The sequence below is a fragment of the Hyperoodon ampullatus genome (assembly GCF_949752795.1).
Source record: "Hyperoodon ampullatus genome assembly, chromosome: 14".
NCBI lineage: Eukaryota > Metazoa > Chordata > Mammalia > Artiodactyla > Ziphiidae > Hyperoodon > Hyperoodon ampullatus.
The window spans coordinates 22,512,193-22,532,906 of NC_136927.1; the positions used below are offsets into that span (position 1 = coordinate 22,512,193).

The window sequence follows — 20,714 nt, forward strand, 5'->3', positions numbered from 1 at the left end:
ACAGAGGACCCGGCCGGGCCATCTGGATATCTGGCCACAACGAGTGGGGTCTCCGAGGGGAGACCAGAGTCCCCGAAGGCACACAGGGTTAGCCCAGGAGGAGGGGCTGCAGGGGGTTACCAGGGAGAAAGGGAGGGAGGGAGCCTGTAAGGGTTGAGCCTGTCCAGTGTCCTGGGGCCACCAGGACAAATTATCACAAACCTGGTGACTTACAGCAACAGAATTTCATTCTCTCATAGTCTGGAGGCCGGAAGTCCAAGATCAAGGTGTAGGCAGGGTCACGCTCCCCTCTGAGGCTCTAGGGGAGGATCCTTCCTGCCTCTTCCAGCTTCTGGGGCCCCAGGTGTCCCTTGGCTGTGGCCACGTCACTCCAGTCTCTGCCTCCATCTTCATGTGCCTTCTCCTCTGTGTCTCTCTTCTTCTGTCTCTTGTAAGGACACTGTCATTGGATTTAGGACCACCCTGATCCAGGAGGTCTTCATCTCAAGATCTTTCACTTAACTACATCTTCAAAGACCCTGTTTCCAAATAAGGTCACATTCTGGGGTTCTGGTTGGACATGAATTTTGGGGAGACACTCTTCAGCCCAGTATGGGCCCTTTAACACTCACGAACTGACAGTGGCCACAGAGCTCCAAGGAGGAGGGCTTCCTGGAGGAGGTGGCAGGGCTCTGCTGCCCAGAGAGCTGACATATCTCCCCCTTGGGTTCAGGGACCAGTGTTCTTTGGGCAAGATCATCCAACACTAGCTGAGACCCTGGTGTTTGCCCAGCTCTGTACCAGGCCTGGGGCAAGGGTGAGATGGGCCCGGGACAGCTTCCCGACATCCAGGTGGGGAACAGGATGTGTGTGCAGCGGGAAGGCACTGGTTGGGAATTTGAGTATTACCTGTTCTGTCCCTAAAAGGACAGAGGGCTGGGAGCGATCAGCAGGTGAATGGATAAGTAAACTGTGGTCCATCCAGATGGTGGAATATTCAGGGCTAAAAAGAAATGAGCTAGTGAGCCATGAAAAGACACCGAGGAAACTTTTTTTTTTAATGGCTCATTTAAAAAATATATATTTATTTATTCAGGTGTGCCGGGTCTTAGTTGCAGCACGCAGGATATCTTAGTTGTGGCACGCGGGATCTTCGTTGCAGCACGTGGGATCTAGTTCCCTGGCCAGGGATCAAACCCGGGCCGCCTGTGCTGGGAATTCCTTAAAAGCATGTTACTAAGTGAAAGAAGCCAGTTTGAAAAGGCTACATACTGTATACTTCCAACTACATGACATTCTGGAAAAGGCAAAAGTATGGAGACAGTAAAAGGATCAGTGGTTGTTAGGAGTTGGGAATAGGAAAGGATGACCAGGCAGAGCACAGAGGATTTTTAGGGCAGTGAAACTACCCTGTATGACACTATAGTGATAGATACATGTCATTACACATTTGTCTAAACTCAAAGAATGTATAAGGCTGAGAACCAACCCTAACAGAAGCTACACACATTAGTTCATAATAATGTATCAATATTATCAATCATTGTAACATTAATATCAACAAACGTATCACAAATGCAAGACTGATAGCAGAGGGAATCCTGTGTAGAGGGAGAGGGGGAATATTGGAACTCTGTACTATTTGCTTTGTTTTCTGTAAACCTAAAATTGCCCTAAAATGTAGTCTATTAATTAAAAAAAAAAGATGACAAGGAGCCAGTTCCTGGGTTTCCGGCTGCAGCCAGGCCACAGCAGGCAGGGCATGGAAGTGTCAGTGGGAGCCCCCATCCCCAGGCTCTGTCCAGCACCCTGTCCCCCAAGACCCCGGCCTCCCTGGAGCCCCTCCTAAAGGCCAAGCCATGTGTCCGTCACCCCCGTCTTGGATCCCGAACCTGCAGCCCGTCACTGCCCTGAGTGCCCCACGTCATTCTGGCATCCGCTGGGTGGATGGCATTGTGGCCACTGGATTATTAAATTGCACTTGATTGGGGCACCTCCAGCCTGGCTCCACGGTGTCCTCAAGGTCAGAGGAGGAGCGGAGGGCACCGTGGGGAGGTCAGCTTCAGCCCAGGTCCCCGAGAGGCTCCAGGCACGGGCCGCCTATCCTGGCTACATGACTGGCAGGGCCCGTGACCAAAAATCAGGAGAAAAGTGCCATGAATGGTACTAATACAGAAAATGTTTTCCTTTCTTCTTCAGTCTCTGACGATTTGTCCTGGTCTTTTCATTGGTGATTTAATATTGTTCTAAGTGAGGAAAATTTTTAAGTTTAAATTATTAACATGAATTTTATCATTCGTCTCTGTATTGTGTGATGTCAGTTGTAAACGCAGCTATAAGATGTTTCACTCTTTAGTGAAACCACCCAAACCGCATGATTCCTACTTCACGATGAGTTCGCGCACGTGTGTTTTGTTGTCACCAGGTTAGTGGAAACGCCGCCCAAGACTCAGGCAGCTGATTTCACCCTTGAATTCACACACTCTGCAACCCTCTGCTTTGGTGAGCGAGGTGGCACAGAGGAAAGGGGCTAGGTGCTTTCTCTTCCTTCTGCACCATCGTTTCGGTGTAACTGGGTGGCTCATGTGGGAAGAAACACAGGTGAGAAAGGCTGGGATGGGTCCCTGCCCACGTGTGCTCTCAGGACACCACTGTCTTTGTCCTGTTTAACTCACATTCTGCTTCCAACAGAGGCAGCCCCTTGGCTGCCAGCTGCCTCCCCCACCCCACCCCACTTACTCAGTTGTAGACATAACATGCTCACCCTGTGTACTGGATTGAAAAGCATCCTCCCAAATTCATGTGACCTTATATGGAAATCAGGCCTTTGCAGATGTAATTTGGGATCTCAAGATGAACTCATCCTGGGTTTAGGGGCATCCTTCTAAACAGAGGATGCAGAGAGATAGAGACCCGGAGGAGAGGCCTGTGAAGGCAGAGGCAGGGGTTGGAGGGATGCGGCCACAAGCCAAGGGATGCTAAGGACTGTCCCACCTCCAGAAGCTGGAAGAGGCAGGAAGCAGATTCTCCCCTAGAGCCTTAGGGGGCAGCGCGGCCCTGCTGGCATGCTGATTGAAGACTTCTGGCCTCCAGACTGCGGGAGACCACACCTCTGTGGTCTTGTCACATGTGGCTGGCTCTTGCCCTTTTGTACATTCAGTCTCACCCCCAACGAGCTGACCCCAGACCCCTGGAAGGAGGTCCTGCCGACCAGCAGGTCCTCATGTCTAGAACCCCCATCCCCCGCCTTTGGGCATTTCCCATCCCTGCCCCTGGGGGGTCAGGGTGTTGCAGGTGGAACCAGCCGAAACCCACAAACCCAGTCAGGGCCACAGGGGAGGCTGGTCTATGCAGCCTACAGTCTGCGTGGGGAGGGGGAGCTGTAGCTCTGTGGGCGCATCACGGCCTCCCGGTCTCTCCCCAATTCGGACCCAGGCCCCCGGCGCACAGCATCCCCAGTCTGGGTGTGTCATCTGTCTCTTGTCCCAACACTGCTCTCTCCTCATCCCTGGGCTCCAAACCTTAGGTCTCCCCCAGCACCTCCGTCTACTCCCTCGGCCAGGCAGCAAGGGAAGCCCACAGCCTTGGTGCCGGGAAGGGTTGGATGCCACTCTGCCACCTTCTCCCGGTGACCTCAGGAAAAGGGACAACCTCTGTGCATTGTGCTCAGGAGGGCAGTGCTTGCACGTTTGTCCCCCAAACACTCCGGGCTCAGGGCAGGCACTTGGCGAGTCTCTGCTGATCAATGACGCTGTCTGTAAACAGGCACCGCCAGCCCCCACTGCATGTCTGCTAATTTTGGAAGCTTGTGCCTTCCTCCCCCCTCTGGAGGCCTTCACACCCGCCACTGAGTCAGTGCCAACAGCTGTACCCCACACCACATGGGCAGGATGGTCCTGGAAATGGCCGTGCACCCTGTGTGGACGGACCTCAGCTGCTCCCTGCCTCACCCCCACCCAGGCGGAGCCTGCAGCCCCCAGAAGCAATGGCCTGAGGAGGTGGGGAGGACAAGTCCCCCTTATGGGAAGACTTTGGCAAGGGGGGGCTGCTGAGTCACCCTGAGAGGCCTCTCCAGGATGACCCAGGCCCTGCCAGAGCCCCTCCATTTGAGGGACAGCAGGGTGTCCTGAGCAGGCCCCAGTCTGGGTGCTCAGGCTTGCTCTGCGCCCAGACAAGCCCCCGCCCTCTCCAAGCCTGTCTCCCCACCTTCAGATGAAGAGCTGGGACCCGCAGAGCTTGCGCTCCCGCCCCCAAGCGGCAGGCTGAGGAGGGGCCCACCTGTGCGGGCAGTGGGGCCAGGCCAGGAGGCATAGGCCCTCCTCCTGGGGGACTGGCCATGGCACTCAGCCATCTTGACCCTCTGGACTCACTGACCCGAGGGCTCCACCTCCTTCACTAGGCCTGGGTGGGGCCAGGCTCCCCCCACCCCCAGGTTCCTGCCCCTCTCCTAGCTAAGCCAATCAGAGTGCACAGGGCGGGCCTGCAGCCTCACCGGTGTGGTGCAACCAGCAAGTGAGGGAATAGCCTTGGCAGGGGTGGGGGTGGGGCATCCCAGTGACCCCCAGGGGTGCAGGTTTTCTCACCAGCGTGGATGCCAAGTCTCCTGGAGTGTCTTCCACCCAGATTCCTTGTTCTCCCTTCCCCTTTACCAGGGGCTGGCTCTCTGGTCCCCATTGTACCCTGAACCTCCAGGGTGCTCAGCACAGCATGATGCCCACTAAGCCCTGGGGTGAAGCCCCCCGCACCCCACCTCCCAACCCGAAGGCAGGGAAGCCACATCTTTACAAAGCGCCCACTGAAGCCTGAGACCACGGCCAGGAGGGTCAGCCCAGCCTCTCCCAGGTCCCTAGGGGCTCAGCCCCCACCGAAGGCCCCATGCCTCCCGGGGAGCCCACCGTGGCGCCTGTAGATGCTCACTCACCAGAATTCACACCTTCTGCAACCAGGAAGGATGTTGCCAGGGGGACACGGTCTGGGAGTGATGGTGGCTGAGGGACAAACAACCAGCATGGAGCAGCCATGGGGCTTCTTGGAGGAGGGGGCATTCTAGCTGACAGGTGGGGAAAGGGAGGTGGGTTGCGGCCAGGGCAAAGGCTCCGCGGTGGGAGGCAGCATGGAGCATCCAAGGAGCGGAGAGAAGGCCAGCTTGGCGGGAGGATGGAGAGGGTTTCACAGCCCCCCAGGACCTGCCCCAGCTCCAGGGTGTTTCCAGGTGAACTGGAGTCAGCCTCCGTAGCTTTTGAATAATTACGGGGAGCCTCAGCCCTGGTGCCTGAGTACGGGCAGGGGCAGAGTGGCTGGGGGGATGTTACGTGCAGCAGCCACTGGCCTCCACCTCTGGAAAGGGGGATCACAGGCCACAGCAGAGCTACAGCGAGGGTGGGTTTCCCGTGGGAGGGGTCCGGGGGTCATCCCTGGGGAGTCCCTTGGGCATTGTCCTGTTGCCATGGCTCCCGGCTGCCACTAATCCTCGCCCTCCTCTCTGGTGCTGGCGTGACCTCCGCAGAATGTCTCAGGGCTTCACCTCACTTGATCTCCTGGGGCTCAGAACCAGGGCTCAGAGGCCAGGGGGCGCCTGCCAGAAGTGGGGGCAACAGAGGAGGGGAAGGCAGCCTCAGGGTGGACTGACCACCTCTCCAAGCATCTTTTCTCCTTTGGAATCAGAGCCCCTAGGGGGGCCCAGGTGAGACACCCCACAGATGTTACGGTGTAAGGGGCGTCCCAGCCTGATGCTGGGCTGTAACTGACCAAGCACCTGCCCGCTCACAGGGCCATGTCCCCCCTGTGTGCCAGGCACTGACTCCCCCACCATGACCCTGCACCCAGGACAGTGAGCCTTGGAGAGGCTCTCCCTGGCCTCCTGTCTCCACTGCTCTCTTTCCCGTCACCCTGATCCTCTCCACTTATGACAGTCTAAAAGTACATCCATTAACTTATTTTTGGTTTATCACCCCTCTCTCTGCCAGCCTTGGAGCTCACAGAATACGGCTTTGTCTGTTTTGTCCGTAGCAGCAACTGCACCATCCTGCACAGCCATGGCACCTGGGCATGCAGGGAACTCTATGTCTCCCACCTAAATGCATCCAGAGGGTGTGTGTGAATCTGCTGAGTATGTGACAGGCCACATGCATGTGCCAGCCAAGCAGGACATGCAGCCTGGCCCTGGCTTGCCACTTCGTCCCATCCAGAAGGCCTCCTGCACCAGTCACCTGGGACATCTGGACCTCAGCGTGGGCCGTCCTGCTGCAGCCGCTGTTCCCAGCAGGTCATCAGGAGAGACATCAGCTTCCTTGTGGGCCACTGTGCCTCCATCTGCAGGCCAGGCTGGCAGCTGCCCGTCTGATGGCCAGCAGGACTCCTCAGCCTTTGGACAGACTGGCAGGGACTATAGGGGAGGGCTGGCACTCTGAGGGGGTGGTTTTCCCCTCCCCAACTCCATTTCCCCTTGGCTGGGCTCCTGGCCTCATGTCCATGGGGGTGGGGTCTGTGCAGCCTCCTCGGAGAGAGAGCTGGGGGACACGAGGGAGATAGCCTGGGGTTGGGGAAGGGAGGCTGGTGACTTCCTGAGCATGGGGGTCTGAGTCTGGCTGCAGAGGGGGTACTGTGTGCTCCAGGAAGCAGCCCAGCCTCCCCAAGGGGAGCCTGTGTGAAGAGAGGCACTGGCCTCCGGGCTGGGATCCTTAGATCTCTAGGTGCTTTTTCTTGATTAAATCATAAGCCATGCTCCTTGTAGAAAATGTAATATCACAGAAAACCATGAAGAAGAAAAGAAAGGGTCTAGGCACACAGCCCTGCTGAGGGACCTGCCAGTACCTCCATATACAGGGGCAGCGGGACACTGTCCCCACCTGTCCACATGCAGCCCATGGCTGCCTGCATCCCCTTGGGTGAGGGTCCTGGTGTCTTGGCGGTCAAGCCATCATCTGAGAGCAGCTCATTTCATTCAACCAGAGCTGAGCTCTCCCAGATGGGGGCAGGGTAAGTGTGCTGGGGGCTGCATCCTGGTGAGGGAATGTCCAGACCCCCACCCAGCTCTCCCTGCCTCAGGGAGCACAGGTGCTCAACACTGCTGGTTAAAATCACTGGCTGTTAAGGTGCGGTCCCTGAAGCAGCAGCAGCAGCAGCATCACCTGGGAGCTTGGCAGAAATGAAGATTCTCAGGCCTGCCCACCTGTGGAGTCAGCACCCTGGGCGTGACAGGCAGACACCTGCGTTTGGATGCCTTCTTTCTGGTGACTCTGATGCCTGCTAAGGGGAGACCCCAGAGTGAGCCACCCAGCCAGCTGTGGCCACCTGCCGCCCCTTGGCCGTCGTCCTGACCCCCATCTCTCGGACACAGCCCCACTCTATCCGTCAGAGTCAGCCTCCAGCGCTTCACCCCGAGTGAGGGCCCCTCCTCAATCCTCCTCAGACTTTCGGAAGGGCACTTTGAGTCCCTTCCAACCCCTTCTGAGGACAGGACCCCCCCAAGCTCGGGTCTGCAGCCAGAGCGGACAGAAGAGAACGTGGTGGGGGTGTCGCTGTCATCGGAGTCGCCGCCGACGGGACGAGGGTTCCGGGCGAACTGCGGAGGCCCGGGGAAGAGCAAAGGACTGAGGATGGACTGGGCGTGGGGCCCCGCGGGGAGCCGAGTGCCCGCCCCCAGCCCCGCCCCGCGCCCCGCCCCAGGCACCCCCACCTCCCTCCGACGCTTGCCGCCTCCCCGTCAGCACCCCGAGCCCCAGAGCGGAGCCCAGAGTCCTGAGCCAGCGCAGCGCGGGCACTTGGCTCTCCGAGGGCCCAAGGGGCTGCCCCGCCCAGGTGAGTGCCGCGCGCCCCTTCCCTCCGCTCTCGCCAGGGTCCCTCACAGATCTCCTTTACCCTCTCCACGAGTCTCACCACCCTGCGCCGCTCTGGCACTCCTGGAGCTCTCCTGCCGCCGTCCTGAGTCCCTCCCCTCCCCTTCCGTCTGCTCCTCAGCCTCGGCCCCCATCCTCTCCCACTCCCTCGCTCCCCACCCTCGCCATCCTCCGGCCTCTGGACCCGATGTGCCAGAGTCAGGGCAGAAACCTCAGGGAGACTGGGTCGACCCGCTCTGACTCTGCCCACTGCGCCTCTCCCGGCCCGACCTCCCCACGGAGGGCGCCGCAGCGGGGCTCGCCCAGGGGCTGGCAAGGGTGGGTGGCGCAGCCGGGAGGGTTCGCGAGGAGGCTGTGGCTGGAGTGGGTGCGGAAAAAGCAGACCGAGGAGGGCGCAGGAGCCGCGGGGGGCCCCTGGGTGGGGGGTGCTGGCAGAGGGGAGGCGGTGGTCCGTGAGCTATGGGAAGAGTGCAGGCAGTGTCGGGCCAGCTTCAGGGCCCTGCCTTGCAGAGCACAAGGTGCCTGGTCCTGGGGTTCCCGGTGTGCTTCACCCTGGACTGGGGAGTAGAGGGGTTGGGGCCCTGGCGGCTGGGGATGGAACCCTGGCGTGTCCAGGGCTTGGCACCTGTGCTCTGGGGGCCACCCTCTCCAGAAGGGAGCAAGCGGCCTGGAAGTTCACCTGTGCGCTATCTCCCCACCCAGGGTCCAGGTGGGGCCCTCACCTGCCCACTTGCCTTGTCCCTGCCCCTCCTGCCAGCCTGGGGTTCTGGGGAGAAAGTGAGTGGGAGAGCCCCTGCTGCGCAAAGTGTGAGGCAGTCCTGGCTGCTGCTGAGCCTCTTTTGAAGAGAACAGGTTCCTGGGGACAGTGGCCACTCGAGGGGAGGACGGGGAGCCTCCCGGGCAGACGTGGTCGCTGGCACCGATAACAATGACCCACCATTGGTTCCCAGTGAAATAGTGACCGGGAGTTCTGAGAAAGTGCGCTGGGGGCAGAATGTGGCTTTGGAAACTTCTTGCAGGGCATGCAGACCCTGCAGAGACCCTGAGGAGGGGGCTCTACAAGCCTGGCCTCCCTGTTGCTGCATGGAGCCCAACCTCACCCGCCTCAGTTTCCCCCTCATGGAGAAGGGATACCCCAGACCAAGGCAGCCTTAAGGACAGATGGAGCGTGTTTCAAGGGAGGGACAGGAGTGGGGGTTGCCATCGGCTGCACCCATGATCCAGGCCGTCCCAGGGGAGGCAGGCCTGGGTGGGGGCCCTTGGGTGGTGCTGAGGCCTGTCCTCTTAGCCACGACATCCTCCGCCCATTTGCCCCCACCCTGCACAGGTGAGGCCCCAGGACCGGCAAACCTCGATCTCGGTGGCTTCCACAGCTGCCCCTGGGCTGCAGGGCCGGCTCCTTCCTTCTGACCTCACACTGGGTGAGCCTAGAAGGGATTGGACCACGCTGATCCTCCCCCAGGGCATGGAACACTTGAGCACCCGAGGTCCCCTCCCAGGCTCCCCAGGGAGGCTCTGGCACATTCTCCACAGAGCACAGGGCTCCTGGTGCTGGGGAGGAGGTGCTGGGCTGTTTGGGGCACGTGAGCGGGAGCGGCTATTGAGCGCTACTATGTGTCGGGCATCTCAGCAGCTATTGAGCGCCACTGTGTGCCTGGACTCATTTCCTCTGCTCAGTGGCTTTGTAGGTATCACCTATTACAGGGAGCCAGGGCTCAGAGAAGTGGTGTGACTTACCTAAGACCCCTTGGCCAGTGTGTAGGGATGGGCTGGGGTAGGGGTGGGCTCTATTCCCTGTGCCACAGCAGTGGGCAGGTGGTCCCTTCCTGGTGGGGGCCTCTGGGTCAGAAAGCCCCAGTGTTGGCCCGTGGTCGTTCCTCAGCTACTCCCCACCCCGAATCCCTTACCCGCAGAGGGGAAGGGCTGGAGGGATAAGTTCCCCAGGAGCGTGTGATTTCCGTGACTAAGAAGATTGCTTTCTCTGAACGATGGCTCCTGCAGAATTATGTTCCAAGAGGCAGGAGCGGCACGATCAACCCAATTTTGTTCTTCACTGCTCTGAAGTTTAACTCAGGCGTTGGGGTATCTGGGGGGATGCAGGGGCCTGGCAGTCTGCTCAGCACCCTCTGGGTTCTGGGCAGCAGGGACACCTGGCCGCTTCCTGAAGACAAGGTGCTCATCTGATTTAGAATCAAACTCACGTTCAGGTGCGTCCGAGCTCCTTCTCCACCCAGCCCCCAGAAAGCCTCTGCTTTGGATATCTTTGGGGAGAGGGTGTAGCCCCCAGGACTCTCCACCCTGATGCCCACACAATCTACCTGGCTGTCTCCAAACCAGCGTCCTTCTAGAATTCATTCCCCATTAGCACCTCAAGGGAGCTTTAAACATTATTTTACATTTAATTTCTTTTTAAAATGTGAGGGGGCCCCTCTGTGCCAGGCCCTGGGGAACAGAGATCAACAGGTCAATTCCCACCCACGAGAGCAAGCCTGCAGGTGTCCAGTCTCGGAGTGTCCGGGGTGTCCCTCCTGCCAACTGGGCACCAGCCACACCCACCCCTGCCCCCAACCCAGAGCACAGCCCAAGGGACCCCCAAGCTTTGTATTATTATTTATTTATTTATTTAGGCCACGTCTCGCGGCATGTGGGATCTTAGTTCCCCAACCAGGGATCGAACCTGCACCCCCTGCAGTGGAAGTGCAGAGTCTTAACCACTGGACCACCGGGCAAGTCCCCCCCCCACCCCGACCCGCCGCCAGCTTTGTCTTGAAATGCATCATCCCTTGGCAGCCTACCTTGGCCTTTTTTTTTAACAGAATTTTTGTCACACACCTCATATCAGGTCATGATATACAGCAGGTGTGCTCAGCACCTGGACCAGCAAATTCAGCAACACACAGAGAAAGATCTCTTTCCCCTTCAGGCCAGCCGGAAGCCTCCTCTGGTTGGGGATTCCAGAGGAGACAGCGTTTCTCTCTCCCCCCCGCTCCCCCAGATCCCCACCCCCCACCCCCCACCCCCCATCCCCGGTTACGGAACCTGTTGTCCTAACCCGCACTGCTCTGGGTTTCCGTCCAGCCAGCCCGTCTGCGTTCTTCAGGGTTTTCTCTTCATCCTCGAAGCTCTGTAGGTTGCCTCTGACGCTGCTGCATTTTTTCTTTATCCTGTTCGGGACCGGGTTTCCCTTTTGAGCAGGACTCTTGCCCTGAGTTAGTTCTGCATGTGCTTCTGCACCCCCACATCTGCACCTGCTCTGAGGGAGTCCTTCAGCCCCTCTTCCGATTCCCCCATTCTCTCTTCATCTGTGTCCAGACTTTTGTGGGGCTTTTTTTTGTCCAAATGATGATTTTTTTCACACCCAAGAGTTGTAATTTTCAAAAATAGACACTTGTTCATTTTACTCCTTAGACAGAAGCCAAATTCATTTCAGAATATTTTTATCCATACCTAGAGGATTCTAAACATTTTTAAACATATCTTAAGCACACTTGTTCAGTCATTTACTTTTATTTCACCTGAAACGAATCCACTGATCCACCTTCTCACTGTTGATTTTCTGGGTCGCGTTTCCCAGTGTCTGTTAGCATCCGGGTGTGTCCGCCCATCGGGAGCAGAGGGTTTTTCCCTGTCGTTGTCAGAGTTGTTTATTCTGCCCCTTTGTCTACAAGATTTCAGTTGCCCTCCCCAACCCTGAGGTCGCCAGTCCGGGCCTGGCGGCCACTGGGAACACCCTCTGTGCTGAGGTGACTTGGGGGTGCTGGGGGGTCAGCTGACCCTGGCTTTTGTCATTATGTCCCCTTCCAGCCCCTCTCAGGCCCTTGTCTGGGTCCCGTGGGGGCACTTAGACTCCCTGCTAGCCCCACATCCCCTGCTGGAGGTGTCAGCCCCCATCTTCCCTTCCTCCTCTCCGTCTCATCAATGGAGGTATTTATTTTCTCCTGAGCATCACCGTTTTTATGAACAATTTAAACATAGAGAAAAGTATAAAAACGATATAATGGATACACGTGTGCCCATCACCTTGACCTGCAGATGCCATTTCCCCATCTTTGCCTTGGCTCTTTCTCTACAAAACCCCATCACCCCTGAAGCCTTCCCTCCATCCACCCTCCCCATATCGTTCCCCTGCCACACACGTACACGTGCATTTCCTCCTGGCCAGTGGCTCAGGCTGTAATTCGTCTCTGCCTGTCGTGTTTACTTGTTCATGGTGTGCGGTCCCCATATACCCCTTCCCGCTTGGTGCCCTCTGCCTGGGGCTTCAGACTTGCTGTCCTTGGGCTGGGGGTGATGAACCTGCCCGAGAGCATGTGCATCTATGTCCCTGGTCGTCTCCTTGACCCAGTGACATCCGTGCTGTGGCGGGTAGCTGTTGGGGGCAGGGAAACCAGCTCCTCTTGGCCATGCGGCTGGGGCTTTGCTAGGGTGACACGGACATGGCTCACCAGTTGGACGCTGACAGAGCCTCTGCAGCCTGAGTTCTGGTTTTTCAACCACACGGAAGGCCCGGCACCCTCCGATGGTTCCAGGAGGCAACCCAGAGTCCAGCTTTGGGGTCACCCAGGAGAGTGGGCCTGGCCGGTGTCACTGCACTTCTGGCTGGCCTGGGCTTGCGGTGCCCAGCCGATGTTTCAGCCTCCTTATCCCTCCCCGACCCCTCTCCACCTGTCCAAGTCCCCAGGGAGGTGACTCCCACCGTCCTTAGTCCCTTATCTGCGAGTTGGGTGTATCAGTGCCACCCCCAGGACTCCACGAGGCCTCAGCGAGACGGTGCCAGCCACAGACTCGAGAGTGGCCATGGGTGAGCCGGGAAGGGGGGCATTGGGGTGGAGAGGGACGGTCAGGTCTCTGGGAGCCATCGTGGTATCGACAGACGGCGTCTGGGCTCACAGGGCTGTCTGCCCATTGCCCCCACAGCAGCTGTCCTGCTGCTCCTTCCTCTCTGGGCTTGTTTTCCGAACAATTTGCTTAATGTGATTCCCGGCCCAGTTGAACATGAGTAATCGTGTTTACCTGGCGCCATGGGGTAATCCTGCGCCTCCCGGGCCAGTGGGGCTGGGCTCAGGGGAGACACCCTCCTGGTCAGTCGCTCCGTGTCCTTCATTCTCTTGCAGTGGATGCGCCCGGCGCTCCCGCTCACCCTGCCCTGCCCGCGGCAGCCACGATGGAGCCTCTGTTCCCAGCCTCCCCACTGACCAGCTGGAATGCCTCCTCGGCAGCCACAGGCAGCGGCGGCGAGAATGGGACGCTGGCGGGGCTGGTGCCCTCACCGGGCGCCCGGGCGGTGGTGGTGCCCGTGCTCTACCTGCTGGTGTGCACAGTGGGGCTGGGCGGCAACGCACTGGTCATCTACGTGGTACTGCGCCACGCCAAGATGAAGACGGTCACCAACATCTACATCCTCAACCTGGCCGTGGCCGACGTGCTCCTCATGCTGGGGCTGCCCTTCGTGGCCACGCAGAACGCCATCTCCTACTGGCCCTTCGGCCCCGTGCTCTGCCGCCTGGTCATGACGCTGGACGGCATCAACCAGTTCACCAGCATCTTCTGCCTGACCGTCATGAGCGTGGACCGCTACCTGGCCGTGGTCCACCCCATCCGCTCCGCCCGCTGGCGCCGCCCTCGGGTGGCCAAGCTGGCCAGCGCCGCAGTCTGGGCCTTTTCTCTGGTCATGTCACTACCGCTGGTGGTGTTTGCAGACATCCAGGAGGGGTGGAACACCTGCAACCTCAGCTGGCCGGAGCCTGTGGGCCTGTGGGGCGCCATCTTCATCATCTACACGTCCGTGCTTGGCTTCTTTGGGCCGCTGCTGGTCATCTGCCTGTGCTATCTGCTCATCGTGGTGAAGCTGAAGGCGTCGGGCATGCGCGTGGGCTCCACGCGGCGGCGCTCAGAGCGCAAGGTGACCCGCATGGTGGTGGTGGTGGTGCTGGTGTTCGTGGGCTGCTGGCTGCCCTTCTTCATCGTCAACATCGTCAACCTGGCCTTTGTGCTGCCCGAGGAGCCCGCCTCCGCTGGCGCCTACTTCTTTGTGGTCGTGCTGTCCTATGCCAACAGCTGCGCCAACCCCTTGCTCTACGGCTTCCTCTCTGACAACTTCCGCCAGAGCTTCCGGAAGGTTCTGTGCCTCCGCAAGAGCTACCGCACTGAGGAGGCGGATGCCACGGAGCCGCGGCCAGGCCAGAGCAGCCGGCTGCAGGAGGCCATGCTGCCCGCACGCAGCTGCGAGGCCAACGGGCTCATGCAGACCAGCAAGCTGTGAGCGCAGAGGCCGCGGGAGGGGACCCCAGGAGAGGCCTTCCTGGGTGTGTGGGGGGGCAGGTGAGGGTACAGGAACCCACTGCCACCTCTTCTGCTTTCCTTCCCAGAGAAGGGTGGAGACTGGAGCAGAAGAGGAGAAATAGCCAGACAGCAGTGGGGGGAGCGGCCTCCCAAGGCAAATAGCAGACTGGAGAGGCCAGGCCGAGTGGGGCGTATGCAGATGCCAGGCCCTGGAGGAATTCGGCTTCCTGTCCTCTCCACTCCCAAGAATGCGCTCCTCCCACACCCCAGGTCTGAAAACGGGTCCCAGAGAAGATGCCCTGGCAGCCTCGCTGGGAAAGGCCTTGGGGTCCCTGGTGCCTGGGCCTCTTTGCGAGGCTGGAAGGAGAAGAACCAGAATGTGGGGGTCACTTACCTGCAGGCCCCCATCTGAGACAGCCCTGCCCAGTGCCGCCCCCACCTCAGTTGTCCTCAGTTGGCCCAGAGCAGGATGCCGACCCCAGGAGAGCGCGGGGAGCAGGCAGAGCCGTGCTGGGCAGGGGAAAGCCTGGGTCAGCGCTACCTGGGCCTCGGCACGGACCCCAGACAGAGGCCAAGCCCTGGAAACGAGATCACATAATGAGGGCGCTTGTGTTTGACAACCGCTCCCTGAATAAATTAGAGAATAAATGTTTGACTCTTTCCCAGAGCAAATATTGTCCCTGGAGCCGATTGAAGCCAGTGCAAATCAGAGCAAGTGGATCATACTCGCCTGGGATGGGGATAGGCAAACACCCAGCTGGAAGTGGGCAGCGGAACACTTAGATGATAAGGAAGGGGAAGGTGTACACAAGCCGGCTAAAAGGGGCGACAGGGCTGGGGCTGCCCTGGCTTGCCTCCTGGGGGTGGCAGGGTTAGGATTTGGCCCCGGAGGATGCAGGGGATGCATCTGATTCTTCCATGGCTGGTGGGTGCGGGAAGTGGGTGGCTCGTTTGGGGCCCCTGCCCCCGTCCCTGGTCAAGTGGGAATGCGGCCACCTCCTGAGCTCCAGGCTGAGTCTCTGCCACTCCTGGGCTCCATCTTGGGGGTGGGGGCCACAAAGCCTGGCATTGGACTCACAGGGAGCTGGTGACTAAAGCCGCCCCTGCCCGGCCCTAGGGGGACCAGCATCCCAGGGAGGGGTGGATACCTGGGAGAAACAGGTTCGTTCAACCAACCACTCCCCACCGCCCCTGGGTTCGGATGCAAAGTGCATCCACTCAGAATAATTTTGGGGAGCAAGCAGATGGCTCAGAAATATCTGCCCAGGTCAATTTCTCCCAATTGATTTGGCATCTTGAGCTCCCTCCCCAGGGTAGCGTCAGCCAAGAATGCCCGTTTGGGGACTGCAGACACCAGCAGCAACCGAACCAGTCCTGCCTGTGAGGGGTGTGAGGGGTGTGAGTATGTGTGCATGTGTGCCTGTGTGTGAGTGTGTGTGTGTATGTGCTTCTGTGCGTGCATGTGCCTGTGTGTATATATGTGTGAACGTGTGGGTGTGTATGCGTGTGTCTGCTTGTGAGTGTGTGTGCCTGTGTGTGAGTGCATGTGTAGACATGTGTGTGCCTGTATGTGTGCCCAGAGCCTGATGGACCCAGTGGGTGGAGGAGCTGATTCCAGGCAGCCCATGGACCCTGGGTCTGGGTGGGAGCTGGTGACCAGGACTGGCCAGGGTGGACAGTCCCTGAAGCCCCAGGCCAGGGTGGGACACCGAATGGGAGGAAGTGAGGACTAGGCACCCCTGAGAGCCTGTAGGGAAGCGGGGACAGGAGTGTTCCAGGACAAACGTGAGCCCAGGGAGCCGTGGACATGGCACAGTGGGCCTGGGGATGCAGCTTGGACTGGCCACTGCCCTCTGCACCCAGCACAGGCTGGGCACAGCTGCGGGGACCACAGAGCCACCACACTGCTTGCAGGTCCTGGGTCCACAGGCCCTGAGTGGGGCGGGGGGCGGGGAGAGCAAATGCCCTCGGGAGGTGACCTGCTTTACTGTCTCTCTCTCCGCATCGATGGGTTTTATTGGCCACTGGGCTCCAGTGGCTCCCAGAGTGACCTTACTCAGGAAATCCGGCCCGCCGGGCAGGGTGAGGCCTCCTCTGGGATCGGGATGGGGAGGGCTGTTTGCCAGGCAGGGGGGGTGCAGGGTGGGAGGGGTGGGTGATGGAGGTGCAGCCCCCACAGGTAGAGCCGTTATTGTAGCCCCACAGTGAGGGAGACCAAGGCTGGCCCACACTGAGGGCTGAGCGAGGGGTGCCCTGCATAGGGCCCCGAGGAAGGGTCAGGAAGGGCCCACCCTCTTGGGCATTTTGGGACAGGAGGAGGGCAGACCATGGGTAGACACCAGGAAGAACTTCCCACAGGAATCTGGGGGCTGAGAGCTGGGACACCCTTTGGGGGTGTCAGGGAGGTGATTGACGTTGAGAATAGGGTCTTGGCTGGTCACCTGTCAGGGCCCCAGCAGAACCCTGGACTTCAAGGACTGGGTGGGCTGAGGACCTGGAGAGACTGCTGGGTCCGTGACCCCCCTCCATCCTGGCTGATGGGGGGATCCCAACCCTACAGTGCTGCCTCCCCTCCGCTGCTGTCCTGTACAGACTGGCCCATGCCATCCTGGCTCCTGAGGGCTGGTCTGGCCACCATGAACCTGAAGTGTGTTTGCTGAATGAATAACTGAGTGATTGATGTGATAATTGATTGATGATTGAGTGATGGCGGCTCTTACCTTGAAGGTCCAGTGACTGTCCAGGAACCTGACTGGGGTCCCCGTCTCCGTCCTTCCCTCCCTGAGCTCTCACCCCTCTCCAGGGCCCTTGCTCCTCCCTGTCCCAGGCCCACCCCCTCCCCACGCCCTCAGGCTGCATATCTGGACGTGGTGGTGACAGCTATGCATTTGTCGTATCCGCACTGATGGGAGTCTGGGGGCTCCATCTGCGTGGGTCCCCACACTGGGGGCAGCAGGGTCTCCGCCTGAGCAAACCTCCCTCCCCTGGCCCCTGCCTCTGGGGAGGGGCGTTGAGGCCCTTTCTCAGCCACTCTCTTCCGTGACACCTGCACAGACAGCTGACCGTGGCTGCCGGGTATAGGGCACTGGGCCTGTGGGTGTACGGACCGGGGCGCCCCAGGAGGGGGAGGGGCATGGTCCTCCCGGTGCCATCCACAGGGGCCGGCTCTCCAGAGGGAGGAACCTGATCGCTGGGCAGTGGGGACTGGCCATGATTCCCTTCTGCTCCCACCCCGAGTGGCTCCCCGTGCCCCCCACTTGTTTTACCCTCCCCCCAGCCCCCCAGGAAACAGGTGTCCCCTCCATTTGGGCAGTTTGAGGAGGGTTTAATTAAAGGACGTTTTGCAGAGGGGTGGGCGGGTAGTTTTACCACCTGGGGGGTGGGGGATGGGGCTATCAGGACAAGGAGACCCACGGCCCTCCTGCAGCCGAAGGCAGCTGCCATTCTGGGGACTGAGTGCCTACCCTCTCCCCTCCCCCTTCCCACACGCTGCCAGGCTCCCATTGCTGGGCACCTGAAAGGTGGCCTGGTCCATAGGGGTCCTTGCTCTTGTGGTCATCAGGCCTGAGAGGGCGGCCCTAGGATGAGGGTCAGCTTCCAGAGTCCCCCGACCTCTCCCCACACTGGAGCCTGGGTCCCACCCTCCCTCCTAGCTGAGCCCCCAGGGGCCATGCTGAGGGGTGCCTGGGACCAGGCAGGATCTGGAAGCTGCTGATGCAAAAGGGCGGGGACCAAGGCTCCCATGAGCTGCGCTGCTGGGGTTTCCTTCTCCTGACCCATGGCTTGCGGCCTTCTCAGCCCTCTGGACAGTGGACCTGTCTGCCCATGTGTCCTCTGGAGCCACCCTGCTGGGGCCCATGAGGCCCTGCCCACGGGTTCCCTGAGGGACACAGATGATGGTGGTGATCAGGCAGCTTGGAAACAATATCTGGACGCGATGCCCTTGGTGGTCGGTATAGAAGGAGCACTCCTTCCTTCAAGGATGAATCTCCTCTCTCCTCTCAAGATTTCTCCATCCATCTGGGGGCTCGTTAGAAGGCAGGAACCCCACCCTTGCTCTCCCCAAGGCAGGAGCACTTCCTAGCGTCATGAGTTTTGGCTTCAGGACTGATGTAGAACAATATTTTCTATTTTTACAAAATCAAACCTATCCCTCTTCTGCTTGGGAAATTCCTCCTTTAAAAAAAAAAGTGATGTCTTTCCCATCCAGAAATTAGCTAAATATTCCCACGTATTTTTTTTTTTTTTTTTTGTGGTACGCGGGCCTCTCACTGTTGTGGCCTCTCCCGTTGCGGAGCACAGGCTCCGGATGCGCAGGCTCAGCAGCCATGGCTCACGGGCCCAGCCGCTCCACGGCATATGGGATCCTCCCAGACCGGGGCACGAACCCGTATCCCCTGCATCGGCAGGCGGACTCTCAACCACTGCGCCACCAGGGAGGCCCCCCACGTATTTTTTAGTTGTGGTACAATACACACTCCATAAAACGTATATGGAGGGACCAACAACACTTTATCGGTTCATCATCGATAGATAACCTAGATGTTCCCACTTTTTGGCTGTTGTGCGTTGTGTGTGTCCCACATAGTTTTAATGGTTGTATTGCTGACAACTCTTTACTTCACTAATATCTGCTTTAGTCCATGAGGTGACCCTTGAACGCAAACGCCCCCTCATCCCAACCCCGCTGGTACCTCGGGCTCTTGCCTCCTGGGTGACTGGCCTCTGGGGGTTCCTGTTGTCTGCCTGGTGGTCACTGCACTCATCACCATATCTTCCAAATCTGTTTCCATGTCCAAGAGAGCACACAGAACTGAGCTGGTTCCTGCCTACCCATTCCTCCAAGCGCCCTTCAACACTATTTTACAAAGTTAGAAAATGGGTTTTATACACAGATGTTCACCATAGCACTGCCCACAATAGCCAAACGGTGGGAACAACCTGAATGTTTATCAGCAGGTGAACAGGCAAACCGTGGTCCGTCCGCACAGTGGGGTACCCCTCAGCCGTGGCAAGGGGTGAGGTGCCAGCACACACTACAACACGGACAGACACAAGAGGCCACAGAGTTTGTGGTTCCACTTACACAAAATGTCCAGAAGCGGCAAATCCATAGACAGAAAGCAGGGGCTGGGGGTGGGGATGGGAGTGCCAGCTCGCGGGTTCGGGATTTCTGTGGGGTGATGAAAACGTCTGGAACCAGATAGAGATGTGGGTTGCACGACATTGTGAATGTACTAAATGCCACTGTATTGTTCACTTCAAAATGGTAAATTTTATGGTATATGAATTTCACCCAAGTTTTAAAAATGGGTGTTTTGTTGGAATTCCACCAAATGGATAAACTGATATGGGAAACTGGCTCCCGGAGGATCCATCTCTCAGGCTGCCCTGTATTCTAGTCTTTTCCAGCTTCCTTCTCCTGCAGCAGGCCAGTCCTGATTCCACCGAGGCCCCGCAGAGGGTGCCTAGAGGCTGCTGCTCTGATTGGGGCCATTTCCCTTCTCATCTCCTAAGCGGTCAGGGCAGCAGCCTGGGCATGCGGATTTCTGAGTCTCGGGGCCGCTCATCACTTTGCAGAGATAACAACGTCACCTCATCCCACCCTGTTCTCAGTTGCTGTTTTTAAATAAACCTGGGCTGGGGGGATGCAGGCACCGTCGCCTTGCCCTGGACCCACCCACAGTGTCCCCTGGCACATCCCTGTGCTCTGAGGCTCTGGCCGGCTGCCTCCGAGGGGTTCTCAGCCACACTAAGGGGAGCCCCCACCCCGCCCCTGGTTCTCTGAGCATGGGGGGTGGCCTTGGATTTGGAGTTGGTCAGACACCCTCTGGCCTGACCTGCTCTGCTCTCCTGGGTCAGCAGCTGGGAGCAGGGTCTGTCCCGGGAGGCTCAGCCAAGCTGCCCCAGCACCTCCCTTCCAGGCACCATGGACAGAGTGAGAGGGAGGCCGAGCAGCCATGGGGTCTGAAGCCTTCATGGGAATGCCCACCCCAGCCCTGCACCCTCAGGGCCCAGTGCAGCATGGAGGGCTCTGCACCCTGATGCCGGACAGGGGAGCTGAGGCCACACAAGGAGCCAGAAAGAGCCCAGGCTTTGTCTGGAGCTGCTGGACAGGGACTGCTCTCCTGGCCCCGCCCGGCCAGGTTGGCCTGCAGCACGCAGTGGGTCTGGGTCCCTGTCAGGGTGGCAGGGGAGTCCAGGACCTGGGAGGAGAGAGGGACGCTGGGGTCCTTCCAACCCCCTGCACTCCTCTTCGGGCACCTTTATCTCTACAGTGGAAACTTCCCAGCCACCACGGCCCCCATTAGCGCTCCGAAGTGGCTCCTGATGCCCTGATGGTTGCCAAGCACCTTGGGCGTGTCCAGCTATTCCAGCCATAAAAGGACACAGGCCAAAGGGCCAAAGTGCAGCCTGAGGCTTCTCAGCCCAACTCAGCATCCCGGGAGGGGCCAGGTCCCAGGATGTGGATGGGGGGAAGGGGTCCCAGCCTTCCCTCTGGCTTCCCGAGGTCCCACCCAGCACCCTCTAGTCTCTAGTGGGGCTAGGGCATCACCAGTCAGAATGTCCTACTCCAACCCCCGACCCCTTGGCTGTAACAAGCCCCCCAGAGTC

At 59.1% G+C, this 20,714-nt stretch overlaps 1 protein-coding gene across 1 annotated transcript; it reads left to right on the forward strand.

Annotated features, from left to right (window-relative positions):
- Positions 1–12,981: 12,981 nt before the first annotated feature.
- Positions 12,982–14,079, forward strand: SSTR5 (somatostatin receptor 5; the record flags this gene model as incomplete). Its single annotated transcript, XM_079718488.1, has 1 exon — positions 12,982–14,079. The coding sequence occupies one exon, from the start codon at positions 12,982–12,984 to the stop codon at positions 14,077–14,079; it is 1,098 nt and encodes a 365-aa protein (XP_079574614.1).
- Between the last annotated feature and the right edge of the window lie 6,635 nt (positions 14,080–20,714).